The sequence below is a fragment of the Xiphophorus couchianus genome, chromosome 19 (genome assembly GCF_001444195.1).
Source record: "Xiphophorus couchianus chromosome 19, X_couchianus-1.0, whole genome shotgun sequence".
Taxonomy (NCBI): Eukaryota; Metazoa; Chordata; class Actinopteri; order Cyprinodontiformes; family Poeciliidae; genus Xiphophorus; species Xiphophorus couchianus.
The window spans coordinates 19,667,461-19,685,852 of NC_040246.1; the positions used below are offsets into that span (position 1 = coordinate 19,667,461).

An 18,392-nucleotide genomic window follows, 5' to 3' on the forward strand; every position below is an offset into this window, starting at 1 on the left:
GTGTGTGCCTTATTCTATAACATGTTAATTATGTGGGAATAGAAATGTAAAGTTTTATGATAGATAAACCATTTAGTCACTCAGTGGTTTCTAAAGTTTGTCCCATAAAGTTGCATTATATAAATTATTTTCAGCTTTTTATGCTTTTCTCCTGCACTTTTTGTCTAATAGTAGAAGACGAATACATTGGCTAAAAATGTATTCACTCTCTTGGATAATTTTCTGTTTTATTAATTTTATAAATCATTCATGATCAACAAAATCTGGGTTTTAGGTCTCTTTTTTTTTACTGCAAAAATTAATAAATATCCAAACATTTAAGAAATAGACATTTAAATATACATTTATAACAAGATAACATTTTTTTATGTATCCTCTCCGACAGAATTGTTTGAGTGTCAAGGTGCGGTCCAAAAGCATTACAGCTTTTCCCATGATGCTCCACTTGATGCATATGAAACTTTATTAGAAATTGCTTTTGGTTTATTTCAAATGTAATAAACAGATGGACAAAGAAGAATAGATGTTAGGAAAAAAATTGAAAAAAGCATAGAACACAAATCCACACCCTGGAAGACTGACTCTGCACCTGCAGAAAGAGAAAAATCCCAAGAAACCAAAACTAACAATCTACATGTATAACAATTAAGACGTCACTAAAACGTTGCATCTAGTGGTAACTGCATCCCAACTTAGAGTGTATCTGAAAAACATCTGTATCTAAACATCAGTGTGTTCATCTGGTTTATCTTTTTCTTGGGGCAACTTCTGGAACATCTGAAGATTCTTGTGTGACAAACGAATCCTCATAAAATCAGGGACATTGCAGACAACCCTGCGCATCTTCTTCGTGAGACTAACACCAAAGTCAGAAGCTCCTTCAGAACCGCTGAAATACTGACCTCTACAGGAGATCCTGTGTAAAAAAAAAAATTCTTAACATAATTTACATTTAATTTGCCTCTCTCATTCAAAAAGTATTTTTTATTTAAATTAAATATCTAATTTTGATCAAGGATCCTTTCAGGTCTAATTTGATCAGGATCACCTGTTAGGACCGATACAAACAGGAATATGACGTGATGTAAAGTTTTTAAATAACTTTAAAAACTTAAAAGTTTTTAAAGTTCACTTTATCTGCATGGTAGCAGTGACTTGTTCCAAGCTTGAACTTCTTTGGTGAATAAGAAATAATTTTGTACAGAAAAATGTGCAAGTTAGGATTTTTGATACGATATGTTCCAGTTGTTTTTATGATTGTGTAATTATTATTCACAGAATAACAACATTTAGAACTGACATATTCAGACACAGTTTTCTTATGAATATTTATTATTGAATTGGTATTAGTTTATTAACTTTGGGAGAAAACTATTAAAATCTCACAGTACAATTGCATATCTTTGAAAACATCTGCAGTATAATAGGAAATAAAAAACAACGTTAAACATCATCATTCTTTTTAAAAACACAGCTTTAACACAGCTTTACGAGCTGGACTTATCAGTCCAGCTCGTAAATAAGTTTGTTGTGGAAATTGAAACCTGCAGACGTGGAGTGATCAGTGATCAGCGTCTCTTTTCCATCAGCACCGATCTCCCTCAGTGGCCAGGCTGCTGCGTCTGCTGCTGGCTTGTTGTTTTGCTCCAATGTTTGGAGAACTTGATGTGCTGGCAGGTCATCTTCATCTGTTTCTCTTCCTTTCTCTGCTGCGTCTGTGGCAAACACCTGGCAGGACTCCATTTTCTCCCCTGAAATAATGACTCTGCTCTGGCTTTGAGCGGTCTCAGTTGGTGGGAAAGGCACTTCAGGAGAAATCTGGGGCTCCTCAATGGGTGGAAGCTGCTGGAGTGAAGCCTCTTCTCCAGTCTGATGCATAAAAAAGAAGAGGAGAAACAAAGTTGACGTTACTTTTTGTTGCTCCTACTTGACTTTACATAATTGGAGTCCTGATATAATTTTGTAAATATGTCTTTTTTTGAGTTCTTTTGAGTGTGTAAACTTTATAGACTCTCTTGCAAATTAATTGCCCCAAATTATTTAAATTTTATTCAAATAGTGCCAGGTTGTAGCGGATTTCCCTCTTAATAAAGGAAATCGTTATTTGAAAACTACACTTTGTATGATATTTGATGATCAAAAACAATCTGCAAAAGTGCAAGTACATTTTTCACAGTACTACATATGTTTAGTGGCCTGGTTAATTGCTAGCTAATAACAATGTATATTTCTGAATTTTGTAAAAGTGATGAGATAATAATAGCTGCCTGACATGCCTGTACTGTTTTTGTTGCAGTAGTTTTCCTATGCCAGGTGGCCATATTGGTTTTTAAAGACAGAATTGGTGACACTTATTCATGTTTTCCAACTTTATTTAACTTACTTTTTCCAACTTAAACTTCATGCTTCAACCAAAAACGCAGCATCTACTACAAACCAACGGAAAACTTTCTGACAGTGCTTTAAAATGCCAGTGTGGCACAACGTTTGAGAATTGTTGACCAAAGATGGTTCCTACCTGCATATTTTCCTGTGCATTTTTTGCCTCCTGGAGTTCTGAAGTTGCTGTTTTAGATGTAGACTCTAGACTTGAGGTCAGTTTAGCTTCTTTTTCCTCTTCTGAGGAGCTAATCTGTTCATCAGACATTAAAGCATCCTGGTTTTCCGTTACAGGAGAGGCAGCTGAAGTTTCTCGTGAATAAACTTCTGGATAGTCTCCTTTCTGATAGTAATATTTATCCAGAGATGATCCTTCCTCAGAATCTTGGTTCTGGTTTTCATTCATCGTCATTAGTCCACCTTCCTCATCATTCTCTTCCTTGCTCATTTGTAATCTTTGTTGCTGTTTGTCCAAATCCCAGTTTGGGAGCTCTGTTTCTGGCTTCTCTTCCTCTTTTTCATGCTTTCTTTTTATTTCCTGACACTTTTCCTCTTCTCCTCCACTCTTCTGTTCTTCAACACCATTTTCGATCTGATTTCTTTCTTTCTGTTCATCTCTATGAACCTCTTGCTCGGTCTTTTCACAAATCCCTTTCTCTTCTTCAACCTCATCTTCTCCTTGAAGATCGCTCACCAAAGGACAAGATCCAACAGATTGATGAAGAGATTCATCAGGTGGACGGACCGGCAGGGTGATGGAGAGCTGTCCTGTGTATTTATTGAACTTGGCTTCTCCTTGGTCTTCATCCACAGGGTAGGCTAAAGGCAGACGTAGCCTGTAGGCAGGTTGTTTGGACTCAAGCATCAGAGTTTTCTCCATTACTTCAAGGTTTGTGTCTCTAGCTGACTTCAGAAGAGGCAGGTCAATAGTAATCACAATCTCCTTAGGCCTGGGGCTCTGGACGGAGTCTCTAGAACATCTGAAGTCCTGTAAATCAACCTTAGATCGATATTTTACTGTGTATTTTGGCTTTTCTGGCTCCTGGTTGTTCTGTGATTGGATTTGTTGCTGAACATCTCTGCTGTTTGTTAATGTAAGTGACTCTTCAGACTTCATCCGTGGCTCAGGAACCTCTAACAATGGCAGGGGAGAGTTGAGATTCTCGGCACTGAATCCAGGTATGGGTCTTCGGATGATACATGTCTGAGGGGTACCTTTGTATTTCGTCTTCATTTCTCTCACGCTGTTTTTGTCTAGCTTGACTTTATATGCTTTTTGAACTCCACCAATTGCTGTGTCATTCACCATATCCATGAATGGTTTGTTTTTAGAGGCCATGTGCAGCGTGTCAGGGTGGAAAATCACATCATATATCATGAATGTGTTGCCTTTAGGGTCTTTCTCTGTCCTCCCAGGATAAAGACTGTAAGGCAGAGTCCAATACTGCCCCCTGCGGCCATCATCTGACACTCCAATCTTTACTTCAGGTTTTTGGATTTTATCATTGGTACATATGTTGATGAAGCATTTCTGTTTTCCAGCTCCGCTCGTTCTGATCACCCTGAACGGTGTCGGCTGGATGAAATCCACATTGTTTCCTCTCTGCTGCTCCAACTGTCGGATTTCCTCTTCGTACTTTTTCCTGTTTTCAGGTTCGGATAGTTCTTGGACGTATTCGCAGAACATCTCCCTAAATTTACAGTCTTTAAAGGCTTTGGTAAATCTGCCCATCTCCTCCGTCGACAAGTTTAGCTCTTCGAGTTTATCGCTGATGTCCATTTTGAATATTTCGAGAAACAGACCAGTTGGAATAAACTTTAAATGTGCTGAAAAATTACCTCAGTTTAAACACACCAACTGACACAATCTATGAAAGCGGGTTGCTGTCGTTTCAGGCCCAGTAGAAGTCCTTAGAAAACGGGCGTTAGTGTTGTTGATGTCACCATGGTAACACGGAGTCGAAGGGAGGGCAAAGAACGTCCGGGTCGTACGTCAACGTCGCCGCCATATTGTACGAGGCATTTTTAGTTGAAGCAGGTCTTAACAGCTACACTAACCAGTTCTTTAAGTCCGTTTATTCAGCTCAAATAAACAGTTAATCAAAAGTTTAAGCCTTAGAAAAAAATTAAATAAATGTGTCCATTAATTACGGAAGAGGTTTAGGGCCACTGAGGGGGAAAAAGTGTTTTTTTTCTGTTGTTTAATCAAATTAATAACAGTAAATACCAAATTTACTGTAATGGTTGGTTATTTATTCATTTATTTATTTTTTTAAATTAATTTTCATCAATCACGTCTTACATTTTCTTCGATAGTGATGACTGGCTCAGAGCAGCAGGTGTCGCTGTGGATCACACTTCTTGTGGCATTCGGCCAGTAAGTAAGTCGGTCAGTGAGGCAGGTGGGCGGGGTTGCAGGGAAGAGCGCTGATTGGTCGTGCCCCCAGCAGTCCATATTTCCCAGGGTGTGATTGGAGGAAGATGCCGTTAACGTTTGTGGTTCGACTGCTGATAAATGTGCGTTAGAAACACGGAAACAAAGGAAGATCTGACGTTTATCTGAAGCCATCCTAGTTTTGTTGTATCTTATCTCTACTGGGACCCTGGGAACGTTTGTTTGGTGTGTTTTTAACTTTCTTTTTGCATAATTTTAGCTGTGTTTATTCAAACGGAATCAAATTTGACCAGCTTGTGTATTTAGTTTAAATGTATCTATCTTTTTTTTTTTTCAAACTCTTACAATCTGCCTTTTAAAATGAATTGAGTGGTCTGTGTTCCTTACTTTTTGTTCTTTTCATTACAAAAACACTTAAAATGACTTTTTTTGGATCAGAATCAATGCTGAATGTCTAAAGGTCCAGAAAAATAAAATGTTCTTTTCCTTGAAACATCAAACTGGTGTTACGGGGTTAAAAAGTCACACATTACATGATTGTATGTTGCTTATAATAGCATTCATAAAAAATGTGAAAAAAATCTGTCAATACTTAATAATTATAAAGTCTCACGAAAGGATAGTGTTTAAATTCTACCAGTTTGTGTGGCTAAAATGTGAAAAAATGTCTCGATTTAATAAAGCTTGAGTCTTTTAAACTCAAATAGCAGCTTCATCCCCTTCTTTCCTCCAGACTGAACCAAAAAGTCCCAAAAGATTGGTTAATAAAAAGCAAACTTCTCGTCAGTCTGTTCTGACTCAACCATTCTGGCCCGGAGATAATCAGGAGAACACAATGTTCCCGACAGAACTGCTTGCAGAGCTTTTACAACACACTCGCACAGAAATCAGTTTAGGCCAACAGGAAGCTACCCACGGGGTAGTAAGCTCATTTGGAAGAACATGAGTGAGGCTCAGCTGACCAAAAAAGGCCGTGGTAAAGAAGGAGGCAGTGTGACACACAGAGGATGTGGGCTGACACCACTCAGTCTGTTTCTGAATCATTCGGCTGGAAAACGCTGCTGACTACGCCTCGTTTCCACTCAGAAATAACACAAAAATAAAGCTCATTTAAGTGTTTTTTTTTAATTACAAACATGATATTAAATAATATGAAAAGTTAGGTGGGCAGATATATTTGACGTAGAGTCAAAGTATTCGTGATTAGCTTTCAAATGTACACTTTTTGTCATGTTTTACCCCTCAAATAAGACAAAAAAATGCATTTTATACTCAATATATTCACACTGACATCAGTATTACGACAAAGATAATGTCTTGTAGGAGAGGTGGACAAAATGAAACATCAACAACTGAGTCAATACAAAAGCTTTGGCAAGGATGCATACAAATTATCAATAATAAAAAAAAGTAAACTAAGTATCTTTTAGAGAAAATCCATGTACAAAATGAGCAGTAGAGAAGGAAGAGTCCAGTGCATGTTCAGTCTTTTATAGGTAAAACGCAAGCAGCCATGTTTGCTGCTCACTTTGACCCTCTGGTGTCTCAGGAGTGAGAAAGGTCCATGCATATTATTTTAGGTAAATTGATTTTCTTATCAGAAACCAGCAATAATTTTAAAAAGTATTTTAAAATATATTCAATTGAAATAAAGCCATTTTTTCTGATTTTGTAGTCAAAAACTATCTGAAAGAAACATTTTTCTCATATTCTGACACGATTCACCCTGTGACATCACTGCCCATATATGGTAAGGGTTGAGTATTTTAGAGTGTGCCTCATCCTGTGACATCAATGCCCATATATGGTACGGGTCAGCCTGTTGAAGTAGGCTGATATAGGTCTTACACATATGCATGTAATCCTGTTTCTCTGGATTAGCAATTTTGGTGAGATGTGGAACTAAATATCTGTGGGGAGAAATAATGCTAACTTGTAACAAATTTGAGCACAAAAAAAAAACTTAACTCCATGTAGATTACTTTTGCGATTTGGCCTCAAACCACTTCCTATCCCAATAATGCCAGTTGATGCATGTTTCACACATACTGAGGATCTTACTAGAAGCACTTTTCTGCCACCTAGTGGTCAGAGCTATGCCTAATTGGGCCAGTACCTTCTGGACTAGGATATAAAAATGGGTCAAGTGATTTAAAAAAAAATTTTAGACATGAAAGTATATCAAACTAATTGGTCAACTCGCCTGTTTTTGACCTCAAAAAAGGCAGAATGGCTCATGATTCAATTTAATACTTTGAAATCAAAATATTACTTGGTTTTCATTACTTGTTTCCAATGAGAGCATCCACATACCAAAGTATACACAGACTGAAAAAGATCGCATTTGTTCAGTGTCTACTTGGAGCTGGCAGGTACTAGCATGCTCAGCATGCCAATGGCAGCTTTAGAGGGAGGAGTTTTGTCTGCAGCCATTTTGCTCAGATTGCGAACATCCGCCTGCCAGGAGGGGATTTTCTTTGTGGTCATGTGACGGCGAGCATGTTTGGTCAGGTGGTCGCTGCGCATGAATCGCCGATCGCACACCGGACAGACGAATTTCTTCTCGCCGGTGTGCGTGCGCCGATGTCGGGACAGCTCATCGGAGCGGGCAAACCTCTTATCACACCCGTCCCAGCTGCAGCTGAATGGTTTCTCACCTTCGGGAGGGAAACAGAAGGACAGTCGGGAAAAACAAATGAGTCATGATGTTGTCATCAAAACTCAACACGTCGATTCTAATATAGGGCAATGAACTCAATCTTGGTTCTTTATGAAATACCCCGACACACAAGCTATGTTTCCATAACAATAAAGTTGTGCAAATTGGAATTATAAAAACAAACTTGCTTAATGGAAATAAGGCAATTTAAAAAAATAATTCTTGTTTTCAAATAATAAAAAAAAAGTTTTAGCATTAGAGTTTGGTGGTGTTTTAGCTGTATCGAAAACAAAAGGAGACACTTTTTTTCACATGAACATCTGGTTATTGATCATGAGATCAATAACCAGATGTTACTACTGGCAGATAAGATGAAGAAGACAACAGGATGATGGCCTGGTATATTTTTAAACAACTTATAGGGGGAACAAATGTATTCACGTGTTATATCAATTGTGTTTCTTATTTAATGGAAAAATAAAAAAATGGAGAAATTGTGTTTTTTCGACTTTGCTGGAATATCAACAAAGTTTTGCGCACATTTGTAATGGAAACGCAGCTTATGCCAGCCACCAATCAAGAAAGGGCCTCACCTGTGTGCGTCCGTAAATGAGCCTTGAGGTGTGAGCTCTTGAAGTAAGTTTTTCTGCAACCTGTAAAGCTGCAGATATAGTTTCTCCTGCGAGAAAAGTCTATTTTTGTGGCTGCCGTGTTGCTGCAGGGCCCAGCCGGCATGTACAAGGGGGCTGGGGCTAGAGGTAGCAGTTTGGTGTTGCCCAGGGTCATGACAGTCTGTTGGCCCTGAGGGGCCTGGGGGACCGAGGAATGAGGGAGGACCAACATTACCGTGGCCTGTGGCACTGCTGAGCCCACAATAAGGGGCTGCTGGAGGGAGGGGCTGTTGGTCGACGTGGGGTGGGGGAGGATGGGTGTTGTGGCAGTCCGAATTCCAGTACCGGAGGTCTGACCTGGACTGGGGATGAACGCTGAGATTATTCCCGATTGGCTGCAGATGGGAAACATCTGGCAGATGATTTGTGGACTGGTCACTGAAGTAGGAGAGAGGATGGCTGGGGGGCCTGTGGGTGGGTTTTGTGGTTGGGTGTTGACTGTGGAGGTGGAGACAATGTCCAAGGAAGGTTTAGAGAGACTGAGAGGGTGCTGTGTTGTTGCTGCTGCAGGAGGAGACTGAGGTGTGTTTGTGATGCATTCCTGTTGCTGCTGCATGCACACTATTGTTCCTGTTGCAGTCACTGTGCTCGCAGTTTTCTGTGAAATGGAGGTGACTGGAATGTGGCGCTGCTGGCACAGGTCTGTGTCCGCAGTGTGCCTGATGACGCTGGTCGCCATGGCTCTGCAGGGGTGCAGCGGAGCAGGCAGGGACAGGGTCCTTTCAGGAGTGTGGGCCAGGTTGGGTTGATGGAGCGCAGGTCCAGAGAATGCCGTGGACACGGTGGGTGTCGGGGAAGACTGGACCGTGCCGCTTGAAGAGGTCTCAACAAAGCTGGGGCTGTGGGGAGGTGTCATGCACTGGAAAGAAATGAGGAAGGATAATGCTATAAAAACACTTCACAGAAACATAATACAATTGGTTTCGCTGGACTATCAGACAAAGATAGAAAAACTAAAGGTGATTAGAGTTTGAAGACCCTATTTAAGCTAATGCCACACCAATTAAAGGAGACTATTTTGATTTTTATTCTTTTTAACCACTCAGACGTGGACTTGCTGGGTCATTTTCTTGGTGCTTAACCCAAATTCGGATGAGAATTTATAGTTTCACAGTCATGAAGCAACAAAACAGCCCAATACACCGCAATACCATGTGGTGCATCCAGAGTATGCATGATGATTTTCCAAACAACAGATCTAGTTTTCACCTTCCACCTGGCATTGCACAGAATATTTTCCCAAAAAAGAAGTTTTCTGCAAAAACGTAAGAGAGCTTTGTGTTCTTAGAACTCTCCCATGGGTTTAATTTAGTTATTAAATCAGGAGTACTACCCTGGATGAGTCGTAATTTTGGTAGGCCGACCACTTCTGGGAGGGTTCACCACTGCACAGTATTTTTTTCCATCACCATCATTAACTGGAGTCCCAAAATGTGGAAAGAACAGAGATTTTGTAGCCAATTTACTGCTGTCAGGCAGGTCCAATGTAAGTGTTTCTAGAGTTTTTACTTCATGAAAATTTTCCCTGGATGGCTTGAAGATAGGACTGTGCATTTATTGTATTGTTTCTCATTTATTGTGCTACATTTTTATTATGATAAGAATTTAGATTTATGATTTTTGCAATAAATTCCAATTAATGATGTTTAAAAAACCTAAATTATTGTCAGTTTCTCTACTGCTTGTTAAATGCAAAAATCAATGAATACCAATACATTTGAAAAGTACAAATGACACTTTTTTGTCCTAAAGAAGAGTATTACAAATGGGAATGTTTTTCAACAGCAGTAATTGTGTTTGTGGGTCTTTGATTGCCATACAATTACCTCAAAAAGAAGTTATAAATAGTTCTTACTGTCACTTTTATCAATATCAAAATAGTACCACAAAATATTGCAATAAAACTTTAAGTCCATATTGCCCACCCCTATTTTAAGTTTTTTTTCTTGAACTTCATAAATAAAATATGTTTGTAAAGTGTTTCTTGTACTTTTTCAAGTTGCTTAGGCATGACAAAAACCAAAAATCAAGGAGCTTTGTACTTTTTTGCAACACTGTAAGTATCACATAAAATATCCAGGTGCATAACTGATGTAACTGAACTGTGATTTTATGGGTTTGCATCGCACTGTTTGACCAGCTCTTACCAGAGAGGAGAGGGACACAAAGTCCCTTGGGGATTCCTGGAGCTCCAGTGGCAGGAGGGAGTCGCAGGAATCAGAAGCCGGAGTGAGGGGCCGGGGCTTGCAGGTGTTCAGCTTGTTGCCGCCGCCGCCGCCGCCACCGAGGAACACTGGTTGACCCCAGGAGCTCATACACACCAGAGCTTCAGCCGCCTCCAGATCCGTGTACTCCAAAGCAGAAGAACAGCTGCTGGTTCCACTGGAGACAGATTGTTCGCTGTCGTGCCTTCTTCTCTTCAGGCACGGCCCACACTGATCCATATGTACAGCCTAGGAGGAACAAAGAAACAAAGCTGTGTTTTTAACCCACTAATATGCCATGGTGGTTGAGTTATGACTGACTAAAGGAAACTGAGTCTTGTACTATAAAATAGAGCAGCTGTATCTGCTCAGTATGGCTGAATTTCCCGGGGCCAAACTGAATGATGCTACCACTGTGGGAGAGAGGGGGGTTGTTGGTGACTACACCCTAACCCTGCATGCACTCCCTCTGGATTGAAGCCAGGACGCCTCCCCTTCCCAAATATAGACCCAACAGTGACGTGCTGCCAGATCAGCCATGTGAAATCCCCATAAAGCGGTTCGCATCAGGAAGTAGGGTTGGCAGTGAAACAACTTTGTCTTATCATTTATCATAAAACACTAATTATCTTACTGAGTCACCACCCACTTTGATCAGACTGCCTTCTGGTTGTTTTTTTATTTTTATTTTTTGAATTCATGAAATAATACATTTTGTATTAAAGACTGAAAAAAAGTTTCTTAAATAAATACATATTTCAACTATGATCAGTATAAAAATATATAATTAAAAACTTTGACAATGTGTGTAAATTAGCTCCTGACAATGGTTTAATAGCAGGGAGTAAGCAAGAGAACATTATGTGACTGTTTGGAAAACAAAATAAACAAAGATTTTTAAAATGATCTCACCTCCTGTAAGTCCATGTCATTAATATTTCCTGACGCCTCTGAAGCAAACAGAGAAAAAATGTCCCGTTAATTTTGTTGATGCCAGTGTGGAACAAAAGGAGCTTCAGCCTGGTCCAGGATGGACTTCAGATCGTCTCTCTTTTTTCCTCTCAGCTGAGCCGTGTGTGTAAAACATGGGCAGGGACAGAAAAACAAAACTCACAACACGTACTCAAGGGTGGCAACACTCAGCCAATCGCCGCACAGCGAGTGCGGCGCCCTGACCAATGGGAGAGCGGAGGGCGCGTGAGCAGTGCGTGCTCGCTGGACGGTTGGAGGAAATAGGGTGCGTGGCCGTTGGTGGGCGTGGCCACAGAGTCAGCAGTGTCAGGGTGAACCCAGTGAACTGGCAGTCGCTGAAGTGGGCGAAAGGTCGGCCCGGTCCATGCTGCGTTTGAGGACAGTTGGAATAAGTCTGGAAATGAATTAGTTTAATTCTCAGGCGAAGTTTATTAATTTAGCTGAACTATTTTCAGAGCTGTGAACAAGTATTTGCACCCTTAAAGATTTTTCACTCTGTAAAGGTGAAAAACAAATTTTGCTTTCAGTCAAACATTACCTGACTAACTTAGGATATAGGTTTTGAAATAATGATTTTATTTCAAAAGGAAGATATGGATAAGGAATGAGGAAAATAAATGATCCAAACCAACCTAAAGTTTATTTGGCCACTAGCTGCCAATATGTCCTTAGGAATTTTGTCAAAATTGACAACAGATAAATAAATAACTAAATGACAAAATAAACGAGTACATAAATAAATAAGAAAATGTAAAAAATACATGCAATTTGTTTAAATAAATATTTAAAACACATATAACTTGAACATGACTTTCCCTTGTTACCAAAAGATCTATTGAAAGTGTTGTTATGAAAGAGATTCTTAAACTTTCAAATTGCCCTTGAACGCAACACTGACAGCAAGCAAAGCGCGGGTTTCTGTCACGTTTTGATGTTTGTGCAGCTCTGTAACAGCGAAAAGCAGGAAATCAGCTGGTTTGCAGTTAATTGCACCACCACATATGAGATATTGTTGAAGCATGTACGTTACAAACTGTACAATCTTAATATTTTACATTGTTTTTAATTTCTGTTAGAATAAAAATGGGATACATATGTTGAGGGTTTGAGACGACACACATCTTTTGTTTTGTGCAGAAAACATAAAAACATAATTAATGTTTTGTTTCTCGTTTCTGTCATAATTTTAATAATTTCTTGTCATAATTTTTCTTTCTTTTAATAATTTCTTTAGTGTAAATCCTTTGTCTGTCCTGTTCTCATAGTGTAAGTATAGCTCAATCATGGGTACATATACAAATATGGCATCGCATACTATTATTCATATATATGTTTTTCTCTATTGATTATTTCAATACAAAATCCCACAATATTACAATATATGCATGATATATTGATACTAAAGGCGGTATCGGGCAATATTAGTCATTTTTTTTAAACATGCAGGTATCAGTCCAACAAAGAAATAGCAGATAAATATTTAAAATATAATATATACAATATTGGTAAATATCGTTTATCGGCCATAACAGCATCGGATATCGACATCAACCCCAAATTTTCCAAATACAAACAATACTAACTTATTTGAAAATTATGAAGATATTGTAATTTTTTAAGGATGCTCAGGGAACATATTAAACCTGGCTTGTACCTGTTCTTTGAGGACTATTAATGTATTGTAATTTGTATCAGTAGAGTTATTTTTCTGCAGTGGAGAGGGCACCAACACTGGCTCCAGGAGCCAAAAGCCTGTAAATCAGGCCCTGGTCATATGTTCCTTAAAATGCCAAACTGGTGGAAAATGAATCATTGTACATCCAAAATGAACTCTTCATGTGTAACTAAAGAAAATAACGTCTGTATCTGAACGTAACAAAGAGCTCAACAACCCTTGTGTGGACTTTATGAGCGCAGACTTGTGCTGTTTTTGTTATTTTTCAGAGAGAAACCCGATTGCTTCTCGTGTCCGTTTTGTTGTTGACCTGTTGTTTTGTTAGCAGCTTGCCTGCAACAAAAAAGGGGAGTTCAGTGGGTGTGTTTTCCCAGCTCTGGCAGCGCCGGGATACGAAGGAAGGCCATACCCAGGTATGACTCACATAAGCATGACCTCAGTTAGCATTGAGGACGGTTTCAGTGCCAGCTGTTAGTGAGCAGTTGAGGGAGGAGCTACGGAGAAAACCAGCTAGCTCAGAGGAATGACAAGAAGTTGGGACTGAGTACAGCAGTCTGTTTGTCATATAAGTGGGGCAGGCCATTAAGACGAGCCGGGGAATCTGGAGGAAAGGTTACACCGGCCCTAATGTGGGCCTCTGCGTGGACACCTCCCCCATCTGGTCCACACCCCCAGTTCAGGAACTCCAGGACCTAGAAAAGGCTCAGTGGGACGTGAGTGGTTAAATATATCAGAGTCCAGACAGACAAACAGTGACCACAAAGGCACAAATGTCCAGCATCACATTTCACTTGTTCCAACAGGATCTATACATGGACTTTATCTGATACCTTTCTTACAGATTATCAGGCACATTTTAAGATAAAATGTAATGGGTTTACAATTTTAAAATGAAGAGTCATCATGGTCATTATTGTCCATCATATTGTTCTTTTTATTTTGTTCTTACTGCCTAACCTTATTCTATATCAAAGTTTTTTCACAGATATTAAACATAAAGTGTTGAAAGTATATAAGATGATTGAGAAAGCAGCCTCTGTTACAATTAAGGTGAAAGGTCATGAAAAGCTTGTGTACATACTTCTTTTGATTTGGGTTACAGCTCTGGTCAGAAGTTTCCACCCACTTATCATGGTCAGATTTGTAATAATTTTAGCTTTTTAATGGTACATCTGAACTCTTCTGCTTCCAGGATTTAATTATTACCCAACATGAAACTTTATGGATTTTGGAAAGTGAACAAGTTTGGATTTATTTCGGTTTTTTAAATTAACAGGCTCTATATAGAGAACATACACCCATACTGGTATTTGGATCAATCTTTTTCAGCAAGTTGCACCACTGTTTTTGTAGCCATCAACAACCTCCTGGCATCTTTCTGTCTGGATATTTGGCCACTGTTTGTCACAGAATCATTGAAATTGGTTGATTTGCCTTTCACAAATTTAACTTTTATGCACAATCCTTCAATTTTTAACTGCATTTGATGTCTGGACTTTCCAAAGACCTAATATTCACTTTTATTAATATATTTATTCCAACACCAATTTAGATGTGCCTTCTAGGTACAACCATACAGCTGTTAAATTGAGGTAACATTGAAGAATTAGAATTTTTTATTGTTTAATCCACCTGAAATGCACCTTTAAAAACATTTTTGTTCTTCTCTATTTGTGTAATAGCCCCACTGACAAAAAAGCATCCCACCAGCCTGAACCTCCCACCACAACTGGTTCCCTGGGTCACTTTGACTCCTCCTGACATTCTTCTTGTCACTATGAACAAACATCTCAATCTTTGTCTCACCATCAAACCTTTCTATTACACATCTGAACTAGTGTATAATGGATAAAGCAGGCTGACATTAAACTTTCAGTCTACTGTAACAAAAGTAACATTTATGCCAGTAAACAAACCAATAAAAGGAACTGTACCAGTGGTCAAATACTCTGCTGGATTAATACTCATTCCTTTGTAAAGGCTACAAAATGCATGTGGCCAATATTTATTATTTACACCAAAGGTTCCCAAACTTTTCCATACCATGGATAGCATTAGCTTCTGGAATGGGATACCCTTTCCAAACTCACAATATTTAAATAAATGTTTTGTTTTTATCTGCAGCAGGGAGTTTTTTTAAAACCGTTTTTCTGGTCAGAAACTTGTCAAATTGCGCTTCCTACCCTAGCTTGAGAAGCAACGCAGCTTGATAAATTTGCTAATCAGCCAATTAGCAAATTGGCTGATTTGCTAAATGAGCAAAAAACATTTCAGTAAGTTGATGAAATGATAATGATAAAAATTTATTAGATTGTTTTTATTTTTGCATTTTTTACTCATCTTCCCTTAAACTTTCTGAGGCCGCCATCATAGCGCCCCATAGAGACACCCCATTTTAAAAAACACAATACTGTCAGGGAAGTGTGAATGTATATGAGACTTTATGTATAATTAATTGATTGAATCAGAGAAAAACACACAAGAACTTCACACTTCAAATTCTTGCTTTTAAGATTCATTGACCTTGTTTGTTGTATCATTGTAATTTTGCTAAACATCAGTTTAAAAAAAATCATGAAAAATGTCTGAAATTCAAGAGGATGTGACAGCTTAACTGGCAACAGTGCAGTAAAATTACTGATAAAAAGAAAACACAAAAGAGTCGGTTAACTTAAGCTTGATCTAATAATAAGTGCGCTTATCTAGCATGAGCTTTAACAAATTTTTAAAGTTACACTGCTGTCTATGAATTTATCACTGAAATATAGAGACATGACTGAAAACTGCCTTGTTTTCCAAGAGTAAAACTAAATCAGAACTTTAATAACTGGGTCGGATTCTTTAGGTTGTCCTACTTGTGTGCCTCTGCCCCGAAACTTTCTACTGTACTGTGTCCAAGGCTTTGTGCACAGGTTACTGAATTGGTGGTATGTTTAGGGCTTTTGTTCATTAGAGTTCCAGCTTTAACTTCCTGTTTGACTTATTTCTTATCTTGCTTCATTATTTCCTTATGATGCCATTTATTTTGTGAAGTGCACCAGTCCCTCCTGAAGCAAAACACCAAGACAACATGATGCTGCTGCCACTGCACTTTACAGGAATAATGATGTTATCAGGCTTTCAAGCTTCCCCCTATTTCCTCCAAATACAACCAGTTTCATTATGGTTGAAAACTTAAATGTTACACTTGAACTTATGTTTCCCTACTGCATTTGCAAACTGTATAGTTCTTGTGTTGCTTAAGAATTAAAATAATAATCTTGCTTTATTTTCTTACAATTACAAAGAGAAATTCAGTTATGATTTTGGAGGGGAAATGTGTATTAAATATTTCTATTAGTGCCAATCAACAACATTTCTGGAAAAATTAACCTCTTAACATCAGTATTAGTCAAGCTTGACAGCAACCAACATAATGTTCTGCGTATTCAGCATCATGCTTGAGCTGTTTTTTCACTGAAAAGCTATTTTAATTCATAATTTTATAATTTCATATCATGTGCAAGCCTTCTCATAAGTCCAGCACTTTGCTGAAGGATGCTTTGTGCACCACACGTGATTCCACCCCCTCTCCTCCTACACACCCAAATGGAGAGACAACAGGGATTTCTCTTCAAGTATGCAGCTTCTGATTGGTCGGATAGTGAAACCAATCTGTTGCCATGAGAGCGTGGACTGTGAATCTGTTGTCTTGTCAACAGGAGACGCAGGAGGCAGGTTTTGAGCGTGCCCTGCATGAGCTTCCCAGGATGCGGTCTGATGGTGGTTAATAAAATCTACACTTTGAATCGCATCTTGTCTGGTCACCTAAATCTGTGGAGAAATGGAAATGGCTCGTCAATATGTAGTGAACTAATAAACCTCGTTAACGGTGGGTCAATAGCTGTGGGAAATTATTGGCTTTTTAATTATAACAACATTATATCAGTCCAATTGGGGCTGAATTTACAAGGATGGAAAATGTTCTGATGCCCTGTTCACTAAAGAAAACAATATTTCACTAATGCAAATGACAGTACATTAATAGGTAGTTCTTCACATAAAGAACTAATAGTGTTAGTTTTAACACATCCATTGGTCAATAATTCCTTGTTGTTAAACCCAAAATTATTATAATGTCATAATTTTCAAATACTTGACTGTGCATATATTAATAAAAATCCCAAAATCTTACTGCAACTCACCTGACGTGGGGTAATTAAAGTACAATATCTGTAAACATGCATTCATAAAAAAGATAAAAATCTTTGGGGCACCTCCCAAAATTTATATAAAAATTATTATTTTAATCCCCTCAAATCTTACCATATTTTTTTCTTACTATAATCATTATACTAACTCTTCAAATGTAAATTGAATAACTCCAATGTACCTAATCACTAAAAATAATCAATATCAAACCTAGTAGTTATCAAATTAAAAATATTTAATGACTGATTAAGTTAGTACAAATAAACACAAAAACACATTATTTCTGGTAACTGAACTTGATCGGTTAGATTATCTTTAACTGATCAAAGCTTTAACTTCATCAAATTGTTTTTCTATCTCTGGAAAGAGAAACTCGGGGACCTTTTGGCGCATAATGGAGATTCTGTAAATGCTTGACTTATCTTTAAAGAAAGATTGCAAAATAAACACAGAGGAATTCAGAGGAATTGGTCTGGCACATCCTGGTCCCTAAAAACGTGGAACAGGAAGGCATCTCTCCAGTTGGGTCCGGTCCAGACTTTCAGGCTGGGCTCACGCAGCGGGTGTCTGTGTGGGGAGGTGACTGAGGTTCAAAGGTCGCTGGACGTTTGGCGCAATCTGGATGTCCACATGGTTGACCTCTCTGGATTCAGAACCAACTCGCTAGCAGTTTGAAAAACTTTGGCGAATAGATAAAAAACAGTGTCTTTCTCTGTGAATTAAGCTAGTCTCATAATGGTTACCTGTGTTGATGTACAGCAATTCAACCTGGAAGTTTATTGGACTTTCTTATAACAGACAAAGCAAAACATTAATTATTTTTAATAAAGAATATTGCATATTAGCTTTAGTGTTTAACATTTTGTGTGTGAAACTACTTTAATTACATATTTTTACTCAGAAACTGGCTAAAATATAACCTTCATGTCAGAAAAAATATGTTTTTGTGTTATTTTTGTCATTTTGTTTAAAGATAAACATTTTATAACACTTTTGACATTTGAAACAGTAAGATTTTATCATGTTAAATAGTTTCAAGTTTTTAAAGTATCTTTAATGTGTAAAGCAACTCATACAAGTTAGAAAGGAAAACATTTTATTTGTGACCTTTCAGATGCCACAGAGAAACCTTTTTATCAGTGCATTTGTTATGCTAAGCTAATTGACCTTCAAGTGTTAATTTTTTTATTTTATGCTCAGTTTAGACCCGTGTTTAAGCCTTCATGTTGGTCTGCAGACATCTAAG

At 38.3% G+C, this 18,392-nt stretch overlaps 2 protein-coding genes across 2 annotated transcripts; both read right to left on the reverse strand.

Annotated features, from left to right (window-relative positions):
• Nucleotides 1-1,311: 1,311 nt before the first annotated feature.
• On the reverse strand, nucleotides 1,312-5,795 carry dnaaf2 (dynein axonemal assembly factor 2). The gene is made up of 2 exons (XM_028000767.1): nucleotides 2,519-5,795; nucleotides 1,312-1,869 (listed from the first exon to the last, which is right to left on the reverse strand). The coding sequence occupies exons 1-2, from the start codon at nucleotides 4,157-4,159 to the stop codon at nucleotides 1,504-1,506; spliced, it is 2,007 nt and encodes a 668-aa protein (XP_027856568.1). The 5' UTR covers nucleotides 4,160-5,795; the 3' UTR covers nucleotides 1,312-1,503.
• A 1,138-nt stretch (nucleotides 5,796-6,933) lies between these two features.
• Nucleotides 6,934-11,397, reverse strand: LOC114134280 (Krueppel-like factor 11). Its single transcript, XM_028000768.1, has 4 exons — nucleotides 11,221-11,397; nucleotides 10,252-10,557; nucleotides 8,027-8,963; nucleotides 6,934-7,431 (listed from the first exon to the last, which is right to left on the reverse strand). The coding sequence occupies exons 1-4, from the start codon at nucleotides 11,233-11,235 to the stop codon at nucleotides 7,130-7,132; spliced, it is 1,560 nt and encodes a 519-aa protein (XP_027856569.1). The 5' UTR covers nucleotides 11,236-11,397; the 3' UTR covers nucleotides 6,934-7,129.
• Nucleotides 11,398-18,392: the final 6,995 nt, after the last annotated feature.